The 20759-nt window shown below is 37.8% G+C and overlaps 1 protein-coding gene across 1 annotated transcript in view; it reads left to right on the forward strand.

The window, feature by feature from the left end:
- The window catches only part of LOC127878918 (run domain Beclin-1-interacting and cysteine-rich domain-containing protein-like), an 84006-nt gene that overhangs the window by 35864 nt on the left and 27383 nt on the right, over window positions 1-20759 (forward strand). The window contains 5 exon segments of the mRNA XM_052425474.1: window positions 5583-5674; window positions 5676-5763; window positions 13228-13270; window positions 14771-14836; window positions 18740-18787. Of these exon segments, the coding sequence (XP_052281434.1) occupies window positions 5583-5674; window positions 5676-5763; window positions 13228-13270; window positions 14771-14836; window positions 18740-18787 (337 nt within the window).

Raw genomic sequence — 20759 nt, forward strand, 5'->3', positions numbered from 1 at the left:
TTACCTGTTGGCTACAGACGTTGCAGTCAGTGTCACAGAACAGTTGGGACACATTAATGACGCTAGCAGGATTAGCAAGACGACATTTTGTATCGACTTCTGCTTTTCTATTGCTCCTACGACAGTGCATATTTTCAGGCTACTGGAATCAACAAGAGTTCTGATACATAGGATTGCCTATCAGATTGACCGCATAGCGGCTACAGTCTTGTAGATGGCTTGGGAGCTATTGAACTCAGATTTGAGATCCTAGGATCTGGAGGGACCTCATCTTAAAGTTATTCTTCTATTACACTTCTGGCCATAACAGGCCATCTTCCTATGACTGGTCGTATTCCTTTCGGAATTCGTCCCGGTTAGGAGTCTTGAAGTAAATGGATTAATCAAATCAGAATTTAAGACTTCCATGCATTCTACCGGCAAGCGTGGACCCCCTTAAGGTTACTCCTAGGGTTTTCACCTTTTTCTGCCATCACACCTCCGATTCCGGAGGTACCACTGTCAATCATATTTCCGTACTTCTCAAATCGATGACTTTACGACCTGTATTATCCAGGATTTTAAAGGCGCCTGTTATTGGTTCAAGAAGAGGCTATATTCTGTAGATAGGTCATAAACTTATAAGTGTTAAACACTGTCCTATTCTACCAATTTTCAAGTGTGTTTGGAGTGGGAAAGTTCGGCTTGCCATGATTTCTTTGCCCACCCATCCTTGACAAATGGTTCCGGTCACCGGTCGGTATTTACCGGTCCGGTCACTGGTCTTTCTGTTAATTGTATTAATCTTGGGATTATTCAATAACACAGATTTACATCTTTTTGTTATTATTTACCACTATTCAGTGGTGTCTAGACTAGAAGATTATCTTGGCAAGAATATAGTTTATTCTACCACAACCTTCCTTACATCTTAACAGATGTGAGCAGAGAAGGTTAGGGACGATCACATAGAACAACGTATCTTGATTTTCTTAATTATGTGGTATCCTAATGAATATCACCTGCACATCTACATCTTGAAAAGCGAAAATTCTTTTTAGCTGTTTTTCATTTACAACACATTTTCACGATTCCTTTGTGATGGTTTCAACTATCACACATCGGTTGTGGTTTACTTACAGACACGGAGGTGATCATATAATCACTCCTTGTATCTGGAAATCAGGAACTTATTCGTTCTTTGCAAGAACAACAGATTTTCTCCATCGTCTTACTCATACCAGGTCGTCTCAACGCCCTGTTGGACGTTTTGTCCTGCAGTTCTTTCTGTCGAATTATTTTTCCGTTGGGTTCAAATAATGTAATTGCGCATGCGTGGCAGTTAATTTGCTTGGCGTACAAAAATTGATGCATAGTATATTGAAGAATGTTGTTTATCATCAAATGCTAGAAATTAGCGTTATGCGATCGTAGATCGCAGTATATACCGGTATGCTGAACAACGTCAATAATGCAGTTCACAGAAATCGATCCAGCAGGGTGTGCGATTGTTATACATTCGTCCATTGACATAAACTGGAATATCTTGCCTTCTTGGTGAGTTTTTGCAATAACTGAGTTTTTGCCATAATTTCATGCAATATACTTAATGAACCATGGGATTATGGTTCTACGACCTTTTAAGTCTCCTGTACAATTATTTTCAGGAAACTTCTTCACAGGTCAAATATCATATCTCAGAGAGACATATTTTTACTGATCCAAACATGTGCCACTACATGTCTGGCCATTATTTACTTTTAGTTATCTCTACAGAAGAACGTTTTTCTGTTAGAGTTTCAATCCTTGTTACTTGTGCAAGGATAATTCCATCAGAACTGTATAAAGGTTCTATGGAAATTCATTTTTGACTGGGTATTCGAGAGCATAGTTATTACCTTAATCACTCTGCTAGATACATAGAGGTTTTTCTCATCTTTTTCTTGATGATAAGAAATTTGTTCTTTTCTTCATCAAAGGATAGAGATTATGCTTTCGTATACATTGTTTTGTGTAAGTCATCGCAACTCTGTGCTGTCTTACCTATTTTGGAACTGATCCAAACTATGGAACGTCAACACTATGTTTTTCGTTCCTTTACCTTCTTAAGCGGTTTTGACTTGTGTTACATGTTGGGATGCTTAATGAGCTTCCTATGAACCTTTTTCATCAGGCTTATTAACAGTTCCAATATAATTTTAAGACAGTTTTCCTTCTTATTAAGGCTTTTACCATACGGACAAGTGAAATTCATGCTTTTTCTGTTGAATACGACCAATTCCAGTTGGATCTAATGTCGTCTTCACTTTGTTGTGTCCGCCAGGATTACTTGCTTAATATCAAGTCCTCTATATGGCTTCTACCTTCAAGTTTCCAAGTTTTTCTTAAACTGGTAGTCATGAAGATGAGGATAAACTTCTATGGGCAATCAGGGCTTTGAAGTTCTATCTCAGCAGTGTTAGTCGGAAGTCCATTCGAGGTTCTCAAAAGACACTCTTCATTTCCCAAAAAAGGGGGGGGGGAGATGTGTCTGCGGCTTCTATTTCTCGGGGTTAGACCTCGACTAAGGAAAGTTACTCTTATCCTATATAAGGATTAATTCCTTTTTAGGATCTGACCGCATGAATTAAGAGCTCTGTCTGTTTTGTGGGCATATATTAATCACACCCCACTTTTTGACGTGCTCTAAGCTGTTTTCTGGAGGAATCCGACCACCTTTGTCATCTTTTTATCTTCGTTTTCTGAAGTGCCAACAATACAATTTGTATATGTTTGGGCTTGTTGTGGTTTCACTAACGGAAGTTTCTTCTTTACGACATAGGCATATTACTTTATCCGAGAAGTCATAATTAATACCGTTTTAACGAAGATTACTTGATAACCCTTGTTTAGGGTTTTGCTATCATTAGCTGATAACCCTGTTTATGGGTTCTACTGTGTTAGGAAAATATAAACGAACCTTCCCACCGCAGCTGCAAAATCAGCAAGAGGTAACAGGTCAGTATTTATGACATTAAAACAATTTTTTTAAATAAAATTCATTTTAATTATTCAATACTTACCTGTTATTGGTAAGTCCCACCTCCCACCCCGCTATTCGATTAATATTTTTGCATATATATTGAAAGAATATTGAGGGTTGGTTACCGATTTTTTGCTAGGTTGCATTGCACTATGTTTAACCTGGCCTGTATTACGGTATTGAGGTGGCGGATTCCCAGTTAAAATTCCGGATGAGTTAATTCCCCTTGGAAAGGAGAAGCATGAGATAACAGGTAAGTATTTAATAATTAAAATGAATTTTATTTAAAAAAAATTGTTTTGGGACGGGTTGGCATACATGTTTGACAAATATCTCTAGTCTTCATTGAAATATTCTTCTTAGCTTAAAAGTCATCATAAAGAATAATTTTACATAGATCTGTTATAAGTGTAATTATATTATAGGTAAAGTACACCTTAATAAAGAAGTTCATAAGCCAAGGTCCAACAATATATAGTTTAAATGCACAGCATCAGGGCTTTCACTTTGGAAAAAAGTGCTGATTTAAACAACTGAAAAAAGATGAATTGTTCTTTGATAGTATAAACATAGTCTACAATTCCAATATATTATATTGTGTGAGGTTTAAATTCCTATACATCAGTAGGCAAAATGATCTTTTTAATGCTGATGAGCAGTGGTTTGTCAACATGAATAATATGCATTGGCAGTTTGAGGATAATGTTAACAATATGGGTTTGTGTTAAAAAATTGGCAGGGGAATGCCCTCTTTAGCATATTCAAGGCACTTGTTGCACATATATTTTTTTGCAGGGGAAGGCCCATATCAGCATATGCAAGAATATTACACTTAACTTTTTTTGCTAGAGGATGCCAATCACATCATAAACAATGCTGTTATTGTAATTGCCTTAATTTACAAGAGAATGACTATGTCAGCATATTCAATGCACCAAATGCACTAATCTTTGTTTGCAGGAGAATGCCCATTTCAGTATCTGCAAGGCACTTTTTGCACTAATCTTTGTTTGCAGGAGAATGCCCATTTCAGTATCTGCAAGGCACTTATTGCACTGATCTTTGTTTGCAGGAGAATGCCCATTTCAGTATCTGCAAGGCACTTATTGCACTAATCTTTGTTTGCGGGAGAATGCCCATTTCAGTATATGCAAGGCACTTATTGCACTTTTCTTTGTTTGTAGGAGAATGCCCATTTCAGTATCTGCAAGGCAATTATTGTACTGATCTTTGTTTGCAGGAGAATGCCCATCTCAGTATCTGCAAGGCACTTATTGCGCTAATCTTTGTTTGCAGGAGAATGCCCATTTCAATATCTGCAAGGCACTTTTTGCACTAATCTTTGTTTGTATGAGAATGCCCATTTCAGTATCTGCAAGGCACTTATTGCACTGATCTTTGTTTGCAGGAGAATGCCCATTTCAGTATCTGCAAGGCACTTATTGCACTAATCTTTGTTTGTAGGAGAATGCCCATTTCAGTATCTGCAAGGCACTTATTGCACTAATCTTTGTTTGTAGGAGAATGCCCATTTCAGTATCTGCAAGGCACTTATTGCACTAATCTTGTTTGTAGGAGAATGCCCATTTCAGTATCTGCAAGGCACTTATTGCACTCATCTTTGTTTCCAGGAGAATGCCCATTTCAGTATCTGCAAGGCACTTATTGCACTGATCTTTGTTTGTAGGAGAATGCACATTTCAGTATCTGCAAGGCACTTATTGCACTAATCTTTGTTTGCAGGAGAATGCCCATTTCAGTATCTGCAAGGCAATTATTGCACTGATCTTTGTTTGCAGGAGAATGCCCATTTCAGTATCTGCAAGGCACTTATTGCACTGATCTTTGTTTGTAGGAGAATGCCCATTTCAGTATCTGCAAGGCACTTATTGCACTAATCTTTGTTTGCAGGAGAATGCCCATTTCAGTATCTGCAAGGCAATTATTGCACTAATCTTTGTTTGCAGGAGAATGCCCATTTCAGTATATGCAAGGCACTTATTGCACTAATCTTTGTTTGCAGGAGAATGCCCATTTCAATATCTGCAAGGCAATTATTGCACTAATCTTTGTTTGTAGGAGAATGCCCATTTTAGTATCTGCAAGGCACTTATTGCACTAATCTTTGTTTGCAGGAGAATGCCCATTTCAGTATCTGCAAGGCAATTATTGCACTAATCTTTGTTTGCAGGAGAATGCCCATTTCAGTATATGCAAGGCACTTATTGCACTAATCTTTGTTTGCAGGAGAATGCCCATTTCAGTATATGCAAGGCACTTATTGCACTAATCTTTGTTTGCAGGAGAATGCCCATTTCAATATCTGCAAGGCAATTATTGCACTAATCTTTGTTTGTAGGAGAATGCCCATTTCAGTATCTGCAAGGCACTTATTGCACTGATCTTTGTTTGCAGGAGAATGCCCATTTCAGTATCTGCAAGGCACTTATTGCACTAATCCTTGATTGCAGGAGAATGCCCATTTCAATATCTGCAAGGCACTTATTGCACTAATTTTTGTTTGCAGGAGAATGCCTATTAGTATCTGCAGGGCACTTATTGTACTAATTTTTGTTCGCAGGAGAATGCCCATTTCAGTATCTGCGAAGCACTTATAGCGGCCATTGAGCAGATGAAGTGGAATCACCTGATATCTCCGAGTCGGGGGGCGTGCGGAGGAAGTCGTGGAGGAAGAGAGTGACGAGGAGATCAAGCAGCTTCAGCAGAGGATTAGACTGCGCAAACGGCAGAAAATGAAGGAGGTGATAACACTGAATGGGATAGGGCTCACATTCACATAGCCGCTGAAGAGAATCTTATCTTAAGTGACAGATTCAAATGCAGTTTGCGAGATTAAAAAAAACACATGTTTGTTGAGCCTGACTATTCATCAAATATTTTGAGCTTTACACCGAAATAGTCTGAGCTGTGCTACTTGCCCAAATGTTGGAGAACTTGGCTTCAGTGTCTGAGAATTGATGTGGTTAAGGAAAAAATGCAACATACTCATAACTGTCTCTACTACATCTATTCAGATGAAACTTAAAACTTTTCACATGTTTTGGGGGTCATTGTTTGAGGGAACTGACCATGCTCCATCAGTTACAAATCTGAGCTGCAATTTAGCAGGATTATATACTTTTTTGTACTTTTTTTCAACATATCCACATCACTGTTTTTGCTACAGAAATTAAATCGAAGCTTACTGACACAGTTCAATAAATCTGACCTGCAATTTAACAGAATTATTACCCTATTTTGTGCTTAAAAATTTGGCCATGGAAAACATGCAACAACTGAAAATGATGTTTTCTTCAAAACTTCATGCTTGTGATCAGAGTCTTTGAGTGAGTAACTATGATCTACAATTCATTAGATTTATGCTTCTATTTGTGTGGTCATTACATTAGGTGACTTGATAGAAACCACATATTATCCAAGCAAAGCAGAAGAATAGTTAAGTCAATTGTCTATGGACTGCTCTTGTTTTTATTTTAGAATCTGCTTGTATAAAAATAATTATCTTTTGATAATTTCCAGAATAATACCATGTATATAAACAGTGCCCCAGATAAGCTGGGTGTCTGCGTCATTCACCCTATTAAAATGTTTCAAAACACAAAGAAATACAATATCATGCATATTGAAAACCCAACCAATTTGACATTAACGCAAATTCTTCAAATTTAAAGCGTATGATACAAAAGCTTTGATCAAAAATGCTTTGCTCATATTCTGTATTTTCTCTTTGGCATTATTATCGTAACACGGGGACGTTTTCATTCAGCAAGCGCCTGGATGACCGAGCAGGACAAAAGTCAAAGTTATTAAAACGCTCTGCGAACTAGATTTCATAGTTAAATAAAGCGTCTGACCAAATTATTTCATCTACATCTACATCATACATCGACGCAATCACACTTGATTATTACGCGACGGGTGGGGCTAGGTCAAGAGAAAGATATGAAATGATAGGATAGATAGAAGAGATTTGAAAGTTAAAAGTATAGAGATAGTAAAAAGTTTTGCCAGCTTCGTTTTCTCCTCTTCAAGCCAGACCTCTCCGGTTACGGTGGCCGCGGCCGGCACAGCAATTGGAATCACTAGGGGTTACTTGAAGCTGGGCACCTAACAGTGATAAGAAGGTGAGTGAGGAAAGCCCCTGCTTGAAGGATACCAAGTCAGGGGCCTCTGCGACTGACGCAGGGTGGTGGTTCCAAACAGATATGGTTTGTGGAAAGAATGAGTTCTTGTGGTAAGATGTGGATGTAGACGGCTGGTAGTCCTTATTGTAATGGTCCTTAGGGCGACCTGGGGCTTGTACAAGGTATTGGTTGGCTGGGATATCCACCAGGTCATTGATGATGTTGTACAGCATGGTGAGTTGCGCTTTGGTCCGTCGTGACTCAAGCGTCTCCCACCCCAAATACTCGATCATGGGGATACGCTGCTGGTGTTGTGGTATCGGTTGGTCACGTATCTAGCAGCCCTCCTCTGTACCATCTCAAGCTTGTAAACCAGGTCCTTTGTAAATGGGTTCCACACTGTGGAGCAATACTCAAGGCCTGGCCGGACAAGAGAGGTGTATGCCGTGGTCTTGACCTTCTCATTGCTGATGCGTAGGTTGCGCTGGAGGAAGCCGAGTGTACTGTTCCCCTTTTCGCCATGATGTCCATATAATGGTTCCATAAAAGGTTTTGGGACAAGGTTACTTCCAGGTACTTGGTAGCCGAGTCAGTCTCGAGAATGTGGTCTTTCAGGGAGTAACAGAACATGATTGGGTTCCTCTTTCTGTGGACACGGAGAATGCTACACTTCTCTGGGTGAAAGTCCATACCCCATTGTTTCTCCCATTCGGCTAGCTTTATCAGGTCGTTTTGTAGGATCAGGCAGTCTTCTTCCGAGTTGATTTCCCGATACACCACACAGTCATCTGCGAATAGCCTTACTCAGGATGTGACATGTAGTGGCAAGTCGTTGATGAAGACAAGAAATAAGATGGGTCCGAGGACGCTTCCTTGAGGGACTCCACTTCTGACGGGTGCTGGCTCAGATGTTGCTCCATCAACGACTACCCTCTGCGTGCGATCTGTCAGAAAGGCTTCAATCCACTTCAAGGTGTTACCCCTGATGCCATAGTGGTTGAGTTTGGTGAGAAGGCGACTGTGCTGGACCCGATCGCAGGCCTTGCTGAAAACAAGTACAGCAAGGTCATGTTGTTTAAGGCGGGCCATGGAATGGACGAGCTCATTGGTCAGCGTCAGTAGATGGGTTTCACAGCTCCATCTTCTCCTGAAACCGTGTTGACAGTCCGTGAGGATGGCATGTCTATCAAGGTAGTCCACTATGTTGCTTACAATAATGTGCTCCAGTATCTTTCATGCTATGCATGTCAGTGAAACCGGCCTGTAGTTGGTGGCTTTGAACCTTTCCCCTTTCTTGAAAATTGCCGACACATTGGCTGTCTTCCACACGTCTGGTATACTGCCATTTGATAGGCACTTACTGTATATAATGTTCAGAAAAGGAGCACACTGGTCTGCCACCTCTTTGTGGGTGCAGGAATTAAGTCCGGACCAGCCGCTTTCTGTATATTAAGTTTCCTGAGAAGGGCACGTATACCTTCTGTGGTTATGTTTATGTCTGGCATGATAGTTTATGGTTCGCCCTCAGGTGTTGGAACTGTCCTCCTTGGTGAATACTGAGTGGTACTGTCGGTTGCTGATGTTGGCCTTTTCAGTCGGATCGTCGTGTAATTTTCCTTTATCCTTCAGTGGAGCTACCCCACAATTATCTTTTCTTAAGGATTTGATGTAATTTCAACAAAAATTCAGTTTCGAGTGTTGTTCTGTGTTAGTGAGATCAACTTCAATTAAGTTTTCAATATATCTCCAGTATTCTTGTCTTTCCTGTTTCTGGGTTTCGTTCTTAGCGTGAAGGTATCAGCGTCTATCCTTAAGGGAACCAGTAGATTTAGATTTGGAATGATGTTTGTTCCTTTTTCGATGTAGAGACTTGATCGTTTTTGTGATCCATGGTTTTTGGACTTTGTTCTTCGAGAGGGTCTTTGTTGGGATATACTTGCTGACTTTAGTTTGTTCTCGAAAGCCTTCCAAGTGTGGTCGACTGAGATGTTGGCTGTATTTTCCGTGAACTCTGGTAGGTAGGCAGACAGTTAATCTCTAAGACTGTTGAAATCAGCTTTCTTGTACAGGTGCACTTTTCTTGGAGGCTTACGAACTCTCACTGGGCGAAGACTGGACTCTACAAAGATTGCATCATGATCCGCTATGCCAGGCAGTAATTCGCAGCGATTTATGAGTGATTGGTTATTGGAGAAGAAGAGGTCAAGCAAGTTTTCTGTGTACTCGGTGATTCTTGTGGGTTTATCAACTGTCTGGACAAGGAAAGCGTTTTTGGAAATGTCAAGTAGCTGTTGGCACTGCTTCATATTTGTGGCCTGTGGCTTTGGACACTCATTTTCCCAGTTTATGTCGGCCAGATTGAAGTCGCCGCCCAGCCATAAGTGAACTCCTCTTGGTATTCTGGAGAGGCAGGTGTCCAGTAAATCGAATTATTCAGGAGCTGTATTGGATGGAGGCTTGTAAAATGCTCCAACATATAAGTCCTGGGCTCCCTTGACCTTGATCTTGCACTAAACCACCTCACAGTCGCCTGTGCCCTGTGGGATTCACTTCTGCTGGCTCATCACTTGCGTATTTGTCAGACACAAGGAGAAATACGCCACCACCATGGGCATCATTTTGTCGATCACGGCGATATGACTTGAATTGAGGTGGGAAGACCTCAGATGAGCTGACCCTGCTGTCTAGCCAGGATTTGGACCCGATTACTACATCAGCTTGTGTGGAGGCAATCATGTTCTCCAGTTGTGCCTTCTTTCCCGGACTCTTGATGGACTGGCAGTTGATAAGAAGAACCCTGAGTGGCAAGTCATAGCGCTTGTCAGGTCTAGCATCCCTGGTGGAGCTATGGAGCCTACGGTTTGGTGACGATGTGGCGTTGGGGCAGCTGAAACTGATTTCGCTGTCCAAGTTAGAGTTTAGACTCGGGTTTGCGAAGCTGTTGCTTGTGTCAAACAGTGTTGTGTTGAAGATGCCAGTTGAAAAATTGGGCATTCCACACTGGACGCATTCCCAGCTGTAATTTGCTAGTGCCTTAAACACTGTGTCTGGCATGCCCATGCATTCTTGGTGGTACCAACAGTCACATGTATCACAGAATACACTGGGTTTTCCTGTCCACTTGCAAGCTTGGTTACAGATGGTACATGGAAACTTAAGTCTTCAAGGGCCTGGGTTTGGCTCTATATCCGCTAGTAGTAGGGAACATCAGCTTGTGTGGAGGCAATCATGTTCTCCAGTTGTGCCTTCTTTCCCGGACTCTTGATGGACTGGCAGTTGATAAGAAGAACCCTGAGTGGCAAGTCATAGCGCTTGTCAGGTCTAGCATCCCTGGTGGAGCTATGGAGCCTACGGTTTGGTGACGATGTGGCGTTGGGGCAGCTGAAACTGATTTCGCTGTCCAAGTTAGAGTTTAGACTCAGGTTTGCGAAGCTGTTGCTTGTGTCAAACAGTGTTGTGTTGAAGATGCCAGTTGAAAAATTGGGCATTCCACACTGGACGCATTCCCAGCTGTAATTTGCTAGTGCCTTAAACACTGTGTCTGGCATGCCCATGCATTCTTGGTGGTACCAACAGTCACATGTATCACAGAATACACTGGGTTTTCCTGTCCACTTGCAAGCTTGGTTACAGATGGTACATGGAAACTTAAGTCTTCAAGGGCCTGGGTTTGGCTCTATATCCGCTAGTAGTAGGGAACATATGTATAGTAAGACCAGACTAACACTGCATACAAGGCCCTTGGTTTTACCCATGTGTAGTTTCATGCTAGTAATGAACTGTGTTTGTAAACTGATGGCAGGTCTGTCTTGTACGAGCAAGGGCATTGTTGAGGGTATGTTCCCCGTGTGGCATGGTAATTTGGTGATTTTACAGATAAGAATGACTGATGCAATAATAAATGGACAAAATAAGTGTCTAAACATGATTACAATTCGGGATGAAAAATCCGATGACCAGGCTGATTGTTTACATTTGATCGCTCGGAATCATGGGAAAATCAAGATGGCGGACTATTTGGCTTCAATTGATACAACAATGAGAAGTGTGAAAATGATGTGGATGCATAATATTGGGCTGACAAACCTGACCAAAATGTTAAAGACAGCATTTATAAAACAAAAGCAATAAGTAATTAAATATATACCACGACATACATGTCTTCAATCTGACTTCATCCGTCGATCATTGTGCATGTATTTGTAAAGCGTGTGTACTACGATGCGAAATACAAATGTCTAAAGGAGGCCGAAAGACGTCCGCGATTGTTGCGCCAAAATATCAGTCTATATGTTTGTTGGTTGCAAAGATGTCAGTTAACATCAGGGCATTTTTTTATGCCCCCCGGTAGGGGGGCATATAGCAGTTGAACTATCCGTCAGTGTGTCAGTCAGTATGTCAGTCTGTCCGTCCGTCCGAAAAAAGACCATTAACGTTGGCCATAACTTTTGCAATATTGAAGGTAGCAACTTGATATTTGGCAAGCATGAGATACAGCTGCTTTTGAGTGGTGGAGGTTCAAGGACAAGGTCATCCTTCAAGGTCAAAGGTAAAAAAAATAAAAAATTAAAGCGGCGTTTTCATGAAGCTGCACATTTTGAGTGGTGGAAGTTCAAGGTCATCCTTCAAGGTCAAAGCTCAAAAAAAATAATTAAAAGCGGTGCAATAGGGGGCATTGTGTTTCTGACGATCGCACCTCTTGTTTATTTAAAGTTTATATTAAGGACAGTTTCAAACTTTTAAGGATTAAAGATGTTATGAAACATCAGTTTTTTAAAGTTTATTATAATAGTTTACAGTTTTATTGAATCAATACAAGTGTGCAGCTTCAACAGAAGTAAAGCAGCAATTGTTTTAAGGTATGCATTTGTATAACTCATTTCACACTATTTCAAGAATGAAATCACCCTATATTTCAAAATTAATGGGTGAAAACCATATTTCCCAAATAATTATCTGGGGCACTGTATAAAATAATTGAAATATGTTAGCCACTTACTTAAGAAATCATTTTTTTTTTTTATTCAATATAATACATACAATGTATACATGTATATTATCATACAACATAGTGATTGTACAAAGCAATAAATTCAGACATGTTATACAAGATATGCTAATATATATTTTTTTTTAAGAGAAAAGAAAAGAACAACTAAAGAATAGTTATGAAAAATGATGAGTTGTATAAAGTCGGAAGAAAGAATACTGGACTTGTGTGTTTTGTTGAACATTCACAATGATCTTATAAGATTGAAAAAAAAATATATATTTTAGAAAGATAAACTAACATTAGAGTGAATTGTATATAAGTGGACAAAACATTATGAGAATTTAATCCGATTCCATTTTTGTTCAAAGATTGTAATCTGTCATTACTGAGGGCTAATTCTTTCTCAATTTGGATGTTTAGTTTAAGACTATGGACAAAACAATTAAAGTTTGGTACTTGTTTTTTGTACTTCATAATAAAGATAAAATATTTCATCATTATAAGAATAAAATTCACAATATTATTACAGTCTATTGATTTCAATGTGTTAATTCCGAAACTTACATTTAAGAAAGATAGTTTAACGTTTAGTTGCTGTTGTTCAAGAAAAGATGCTAATTGATTCCAAATAGGCTGGATGTGTTTGCACTCCCAAAAAAGATGTTCTATAGTTTTGATGTTTTCACTGCAGAAATCACACAGATTTGAATTAGATAATTTGCATTTAAAGAGATATTTATTTGTAGCTATAATTCTATGGATGTATTTATATTGGAAATTTCTCAGTGTGCTTTCAACAGTTGCTTTATATGGCATGGATATACTTAAGAAATCATACAAATTGTATAATTAGGTCAAGTTTGTTCACTAGTTATGGGCCAATTCAAAATAACAACATATTTTAACAAATTCTATAAAGAATGTCAATTCGTTTGCATGTTTTTAACAAATTCTTCAGAGCAATCTTTCATGGAATTTCATATTTATTAGTCTTACTCAACGTGTGCTTTAGATTAATGACTTTTTTTTGTTTGTAACACATTATTTTTATGCTTATAGTTTTCTGATTATTGTTTCTTTGTTCTTAGAAAGCCCGGGGATTTCCAGTCTTGATTGATGGCAGAACAGACAGTAAGCGCGGTTTTTCATTATGTAGTTCTGGGCAAAAACACGTTAAATATTAACCCATTTATGCCTAGTGGACTCTCCCATCCTTCTAAATTGGATCAATTTATTTCCAAAATTAGGGATGTGTAGTATATTTATTTATATATTTAGAATATTTCTTACAAAAATTCCTTTAAGCAAACAGGGCAGACCCCTCATCTGGGTCTACGCTGTTTACCAAGGCCTTTTTAAGCGCCCGGTAGGGTGGCATATAGCAGTTGAACTGTCTGTCAGTGTGTCAGTCAGTATGATATTCTGTCAGTCCGAAAACTTTAATGGCCATAACTTTTTCAATATTGTAGATAGCAACTTGATATTTGGCATGCATGTGCATCTCATGGAGCTGCACATTTTGAGTGGTGAAAGGTGAAGGTGAAGGTCATCCTTCAAGGTCAAATGTCTAATATATGGCGTCTGTCCGTCCATCCAAAAACTTTAACATTGGCCATAACTTTTTGACTATTGAAGATAGCAGCTTGATATTTGGCATGCATGTGTATCTCATGGAGCTGCATATTTTGAGTGGTGAAAGGTGTAGGTCAAGGTCATCCTTCAAGGTCAAAGGTATAATTTTTTAATTCATAGCGGCCTCATGAAGCTGCACATTTTTTGAGTGGTGGAAGTTCAAGGTCAAAGTTAAAAAAAAATCAAAGCGTTGTTTTCATGAAGCTGCACATTTTGAGTGTTGGAAGTTCAAGGTCAAGGTCATTCTTCAAGGTCAAAGGTCAACAAAAAAATTCAAAGCGGCGTTCTCATGAAGCTGCACATTTTGAGTGGTGGAAGTTCAAGGTCAATTTCATCCTTCAAGGTCAAAGGTAAATTTTTTTTATAAAGCTGCGCAAAAGGGGGCATTGTGTTTCTGACGAACACATCTCTTGTTTCTAGATGCTAGGCATAAATGGGTTAATTGTGTACATTTCGGTGATATTAAAGTATGCTTAAGGCACTTTTGTTGAACTTTTTTTTAGAAATGTCTTTATGACACATATTTTGATGTTGTTGTTCACATATTGTTTTATTTGGTCAAAATAAGGTCTGTTGTTGTTCACACAAATGGAGTAAAAACGTTCACTGTCTTTAAATACTAAAGACTGTGTCCTTCTTGTTTGATGCAAGTCAATTGTGGGCACATATGAACAAAACTTCCTAAAATTCCTTAAATTCAAAAAAATGCCATAAGTCTTGAGCTGTTGTTTTTTTTATTAACACAAAATTGTTTTTAATTTGGTAATATTGTTAATTTTCATTTTGTTTCATTTTATAAACAGATAACATTGGAGTTCATATTGCAAATTTTATCTGAATTTTAAACATAAGTACATCTTAAGATTTTACTTTAGAGCTTTGTGAAAACCAGCCCTGGCCACTTCCGGAAATTTTGTTAATTTAAAAAAAAAGTTTATTCTCACCAGTCAAGATGTTGTGTAGTGTACATGTTGTTGAGTGTTGTCATGGTGATATCAGGTACCACAACGAGTCACAGCCCATCAGCCTCGCCATTCTCATCGCAACACGACAGCGAATACTCAGGTATAGTGAAGGATATCTTGCCTGGTAATTGCATATGTGAGCTGTGTCATGCGAAAATGGGTCTTATGCCATATGCGGCCAGTGTAGCTCCAGACCGGCCTGAACATCAGTGTAGTCTGGTCATGTGCCATGCTGTCCGCTATAAGCTCAGGCAATATTTCATTGTCTCATAAGCAGACCAGACTTTGGGAATGTGCTACCTTTGCTGCATGTGACAGAAAATCTATTTTTGCATGATGCAGGTCATATGGGACTGTTGAATCATTGATTATTGCCTATATCGTATTTTCATGTATCTGCATGTGAGCCAATTAATGACGGCAAATATCACACAATTTTAACAACTCTTTTAATCCGGTTTTATGCAAATATATTTCCACAATCACAATACACACAATTTATAACAAGCGAATTTCAATGATTCAACAGTAAATAGCTTCAAGCTAAAATGTAAAGAAGGTTAACAAATGGAAATAAATCCATTAACAAAATGTTTTGTAGCTATCTGAACTTGCGTTTGCATGATTTACATAAAGCTTTGTTACAAATGGCCCTTTTACACTATTTAGTGTGATGCCAGCCATCTTTATATATTGTGCATGTTTGGTTTGTTCGGCAAGGCTGCTATGAACATGCTGAATGAACAACATTAACATTTGGAGTTGTTACTCATAATGTATCAAGTATAATGTTTATGTGCTTATTTCATACGCATCTCCAAGGTTTCTCACATGCCGTCGTGCAGAAGTGTGACAGGGCTATTATAATTATTGTGGTTTAAGCTTTAATATTCAGTTTCATGCAATATACTTACCATAATTACTCTAAGTTTTCGGACCCTCAAAATTAATTTTGAAAATTCGTGTGCACAAATTTAGATACCAAAAATATTCAAAAATTACAGGTGTCCCAAAATTTACAGACAAAAATTTAGGAGTCTGAAAATTATAATTCTATAGAAATAAAAGCAATAAATCAATATACATTAATTTTAATGTGATTTACTCTTTTTTTTTTTTTTATGAATAAGACCTTGCAGCTTTGCTAAGTCTTACCTCAAACGATATAGATAAAAAAGGAAAAACATTCAACATTCCTTAAAAGGAAGAACTTGTTTCAAATTCGGTTGGATGAATCCATTTTTTCTACCAGTATACATGGTAATATATCCAAGTACGCAGATGCATCTGTCTTATTATATGACCTTCATCTGGTTGTACAAATCCATGATCAAAGTTTCACAAGATAAGCAAAAACAGGGCAGAAATCTGTAAAATAGCACTGTAAAATACACAGTCCGAAAATTTAGAGACATTAATTATGGACAAAAATCTGTATGTTGGAAAATGAAGAGTCACTAAAAATAATTATTTTTCCTAAAGAAGGGTATCCAAAAATTTAGAGTGTCCAAAAACTTCGAGTTATTATGGTATTCTTTAAATAAATAAAAGTACTTATATGTCCCATACTGGTGTTTTGTCTGTGTGTCTACCTGTCTGTTGATCATCCAAAATGATGGATTATGCAATAACTATAAAAGCATTTGTTAAATTTTAAAAACTACAGAAATAGAGAATATTATGCGAATTTTGGATAAAGGTCAAGTTTATCATGCGAGGCTTAAAACCGATGTAGCGCGAGGCTTGCCGAGCGCTAACATGGTTCAAGCCGAGCATGATAAACTTGATCTTTATCCAAAACTCACATAATATTCTATTTATTTTATTATTTCCTCCCTATTTTCCATTAATAATTTTCAAATATCGCATTTTTTTACGATTTTGTTTTTCCGTAGTTCACAAAACAGATTCTGCGAATTTGGAAAACCCCAAATCTTATTTAAAAATAGCGATAGTATAAAGCTCATGTTTATACAATCGTTGTTATTCTATCAATTTTCATCTGGAAATAGGATAAAAGACATTTTTCTGTGACTAATGGATTAAATTATAAAACGTAACTTTTATGCAAATAAAAAGTAATTATGATGGTCATTCCAAATCTTTGGTGTTCATTGGCACCATACTTTTTATTGCTAACTTTTTAGCTCACCTGATTGCTCTGGTAAGCTTTTGTGACCGGTCTTTGTCTGTCTTCCGTCCGTCCGTCCGTTGTCTACATTTGGTTTGTAAACATTCTAGAGGCCACATTTCATGTCCGATCTTCATGAAACTTAGTCAGAAGCTTTGTCCCAATGATATCTCGATCAAGTTTGAAACTGGGTCATGTTAGGTCAAAAAATAGGTCACTAGGTCAAAAAAAAGAAAAACCTTGTAAACACTGTAGAAGTCACATTTCATGCCCAATCTTCATGTAACTTTGTCAAAATGTTTGCCTTAATGATATGTTGGTTGAGTTCAAATGTTGTTTTGGTCCGTTGAAAAACATGGCCGCCAGTGGGTGGGGCAGTTTTCCTGATTTGGCTATAGAGAAACCTTGTTAACACTCTAGAAGTCACAATTTTTGCCCAATCATCATGAAAGTTGGTCAAAATGTGGTTTTATTGATATGTCGGACGAGTTCGAAAATGGTCCAGATCGGTGAAAAAACATGGCTGCCAGCAGGCGGGGCATTTTTCTCTATATGTATATAGTGAAAACATGTGAACACTCTAGAAGTCATATTTTTGGCCCAATTTTCATGAAATTTGGTCAGAACATTTGTTTCTTTGATATATGAGTTAAGTTCGAAAATGGTTCCGGTCAGTTGAATAACATGGCTGCCGGGGGGGGGGGGGCAGTTTTCCTCATTTGGCTATAGAGAAACTTTGTAAACACTCTAGAAGTCACAATATTGCCCAATCAGGATGAAAGTTGGTCAAAACATTGGTTTTATTGATATCTCGGATGAGTTCGAAAATGGTCCAGATCGGTGAAAAAACATGGCCGCCAGTGGGCCGGACATTTTCCTCGATATGTATATAGTGAAAACATGTGAACACTCTAGAATTCACATTTTTGGCCCAATTTTCATGAAATTTGGTCAGAAGATTTGTTTACTTGATATGAGAGTTGAGTTCGCAAAATGGTTCCGGTCAGTTGAATAACATGGCTGCCGGGGGGGGGCAGTTTTCCTCATTTGGCTATATAGAAACCTTGTAAACACATTAGAAGTCACAATTTTTGCCCAATCATCATGAAAGTTGGTCAAAACATTGGTTTTATTGATATCTCGGACGAGTTCGAAAATGGTCCAGATCTGTGAAAAAACATGGCCGCCAGTGGGCGGGGCATTTTTCTCTGTATGTATATAGTGAAAACATGTGAACACTCTAGAAGTCACATTTTTGGTCCAATTTTCATGAAATTTGGTCAAGACATTCGTTTCCTTGATACGAGAGTTGAGTTCGAATAAGGTTCCGGTCAGTTGAATGACATGGCTATAGAAATAACATTTTTTGACCAATCATCACGAAACTTGGTACAAAGATTGGTTTTATATATATCACATAATTAATGCCATAATTATTGCCTTTAGATTTTCATTATATTATACAAAATCCTTGTAAACACTCTAGCGGTCACAATTTTGTTTCAGATTTTATGAGTCATGGTCATAATATTTATTTTTGTAAGCAAAGTTAGATGTTTGGTAAGGGGGGTCAACTCAAAATATAGGTCACCAGGTCAAATCTCACAAAAACACTCCATATGCCAGAGTTTTGGTTCAATAATGATGAAACTTGACCATCCTGGTTTGTCTGGACAATATCTAGGTCAAGTTTGACGTTTGGTAAATATTGAATGAACTGACTCCTATCAGGTGAGCGAACTAGGGCCATCTTGGCCCTCTTGTTACTGTTAAACCTTGTTTAATGAGCAAGTACATGAAGATTGTATTTATAAATTAACTTCCAATACCTGAAGATTGTCAGATATTTTTATTATATTTTGTGTTGAGCAGACAGTGATTCCTCCAGTGGAAATGATGATGGGCAGATTGAGCTAACAAGTAAGTAGAAATAAACCTTAGCTAACAAGTAAGTAGAAATTAACTTTATAACAGATTAAGCTAAGTAAGTAGTAATTGATCGTATGATAGAATGAGCTTACAAGTAGGTAGTTACTGACCTTAGGACAGATTGAGTTAACAAGTAAGTGAAATTGACCTCAGGGCAGATTCAGGTTACAAGTTAGTAGTTATTGACTGTATGTCAAATTGATTGTACAAATATGTAGATATTGACCTTATGTAAGATTCAGCTTACAAATAAGTAGAAACTGACCTTAGGAAAGATTAAGGCAACAAGTAAGTGAATATTGACCTTATGTCAGAATAAGCTTACAAATAAGTAAATATTGACCTCGTGGCAGATTGCAATTACAAGTACATAGATATTGACCTTTATGCAGATTTAAGTTCAAGTAAGAAATATTTACCTACAGCCAGATCGAAGTTAGAAGTAAGTAAAAAGTGACATTAAGGCAGATTGAGCTTCAAGTAAGTAGATATTGACCTTTTGTCAGATTGAGCTTACAAATAAAACGATATTGACCTAAAGGCAGATTGAGGTTACTTGTGAGTAAAAATTGACTTAAATGCATGTTGAGTTTACAAGTTGGTAGATAGTGAAGGTTTAGCTAATAAGTACGTAGGTGATTTCCTCATGTCAGACTGAGATTTTAATGAAGCAGATATTGACCTAAATGCCGATTAAGCTTACAAGTGAGTAGATATTGACCTACAGCCAAATTCAGGTTACAAGTAAGTAAAATTGGACCTTATGGACTGGTACATACACTTTCAAATATGTATACTTATCTTAGGTGAAACTGGCTTGTTAGAGCTTATAAGTAAACAGAAATAGAGCTTCAAAGTAATGTGGAATACATTAATTTAGTTGACATTAAGTTATGTGAATTCATGAAATAAAGTCTTATCGTTAGATCTTATTGTTTTTAGCTCATCTATTTTTTGAAAAAAAAATATGAGCTATTGTCATCACCTTGGCGTCTGCGTCGGCGTCCGGTTAAGTTTTGCGTTTAGGTCCACTTTTCTCAGAAAGTATCGATGCTATTGCATTCAAACTTGGTACACTTACTTACTATCATGAGGGGACTGGGCAGGCAAAGTAAGATAACTCTGGCGTGCATTTTGACTGAATTATGTGCCCTTTTTATACTTAGAAAATTGAAAATTTTGGTTAAGTGCGTGCATTTTGACTGAATTATGTGCCCTTTTTATACTTAGAAAATTGAAAATTTTGGTTAAGTTTTGCGTTTAGGTCCACTTTTTTCAGAAAGTATCAATGCTATTGCATTCAAACCTGGTACACTTACTTACTATCATGAGGGGACTGGGCAGGCAAAGTTAGATAACTCTGGCTTGCATTTTGACAGAATTATGTGCCCTTTTTATACTTAGAAAATTGAAAATTTTGGTTAAGTTTTGTGTTTAGGTCCATTTTATTCCTTAAGTATCAAAGCTATTGCTTTCATACTTGAAACACTTACTAACTATCATAAGGGGACTGTGCAGGCAAAGTTATGTAACTCTAACTAGCATTTTGACAGAATTATGTGCCCTTTTTATACTTGGAAAATTGAAAATTTGGTTATTTTTTGTGTTTAGGTCCACTTTATTCCTACAGTATCAAAGCTATTGCTTTTATACTTGCAACACTTATTAACTATCATAAGAGGACTGTGCAGGCAAAGTTATGTAACTCTGACTGGCATTTGGACGGAATTATGGGCCCTTTATACTTAGAAAATTGAAAGTTTGGTTAAGTTTTGTGTTTTGGTCCACTTTACCCCTAAAGTATCATAGATATTGCTTTCATACTTGGAACACTCGCAAACTATCATAAGGGTACAGTAAAAGGACAAGTTGCATAACTCTGGATGTCATTTTTTACGGAATTATGGCCCTTTTTTGACTTAGTAACTTTGAATATATGGTTAAATTTTGTGTTTCGATCCCC

This window comes from Dreissena polymorpha, chromosome 4 (genome assembly GCF_020536995.1).
Source record: "Dreissena polymorpha isolate Duluth1 chromosome 4, UMN_Dpol_1.0, whole genome shotgun sequence".
Taxonomy (NCBI): domain Eukaryota; kingdom Metazoa; phylum Mollusca; class Bivalvia; order Myida; family Dreissenidae; genus Dreissena; species Dreissena polymorpha.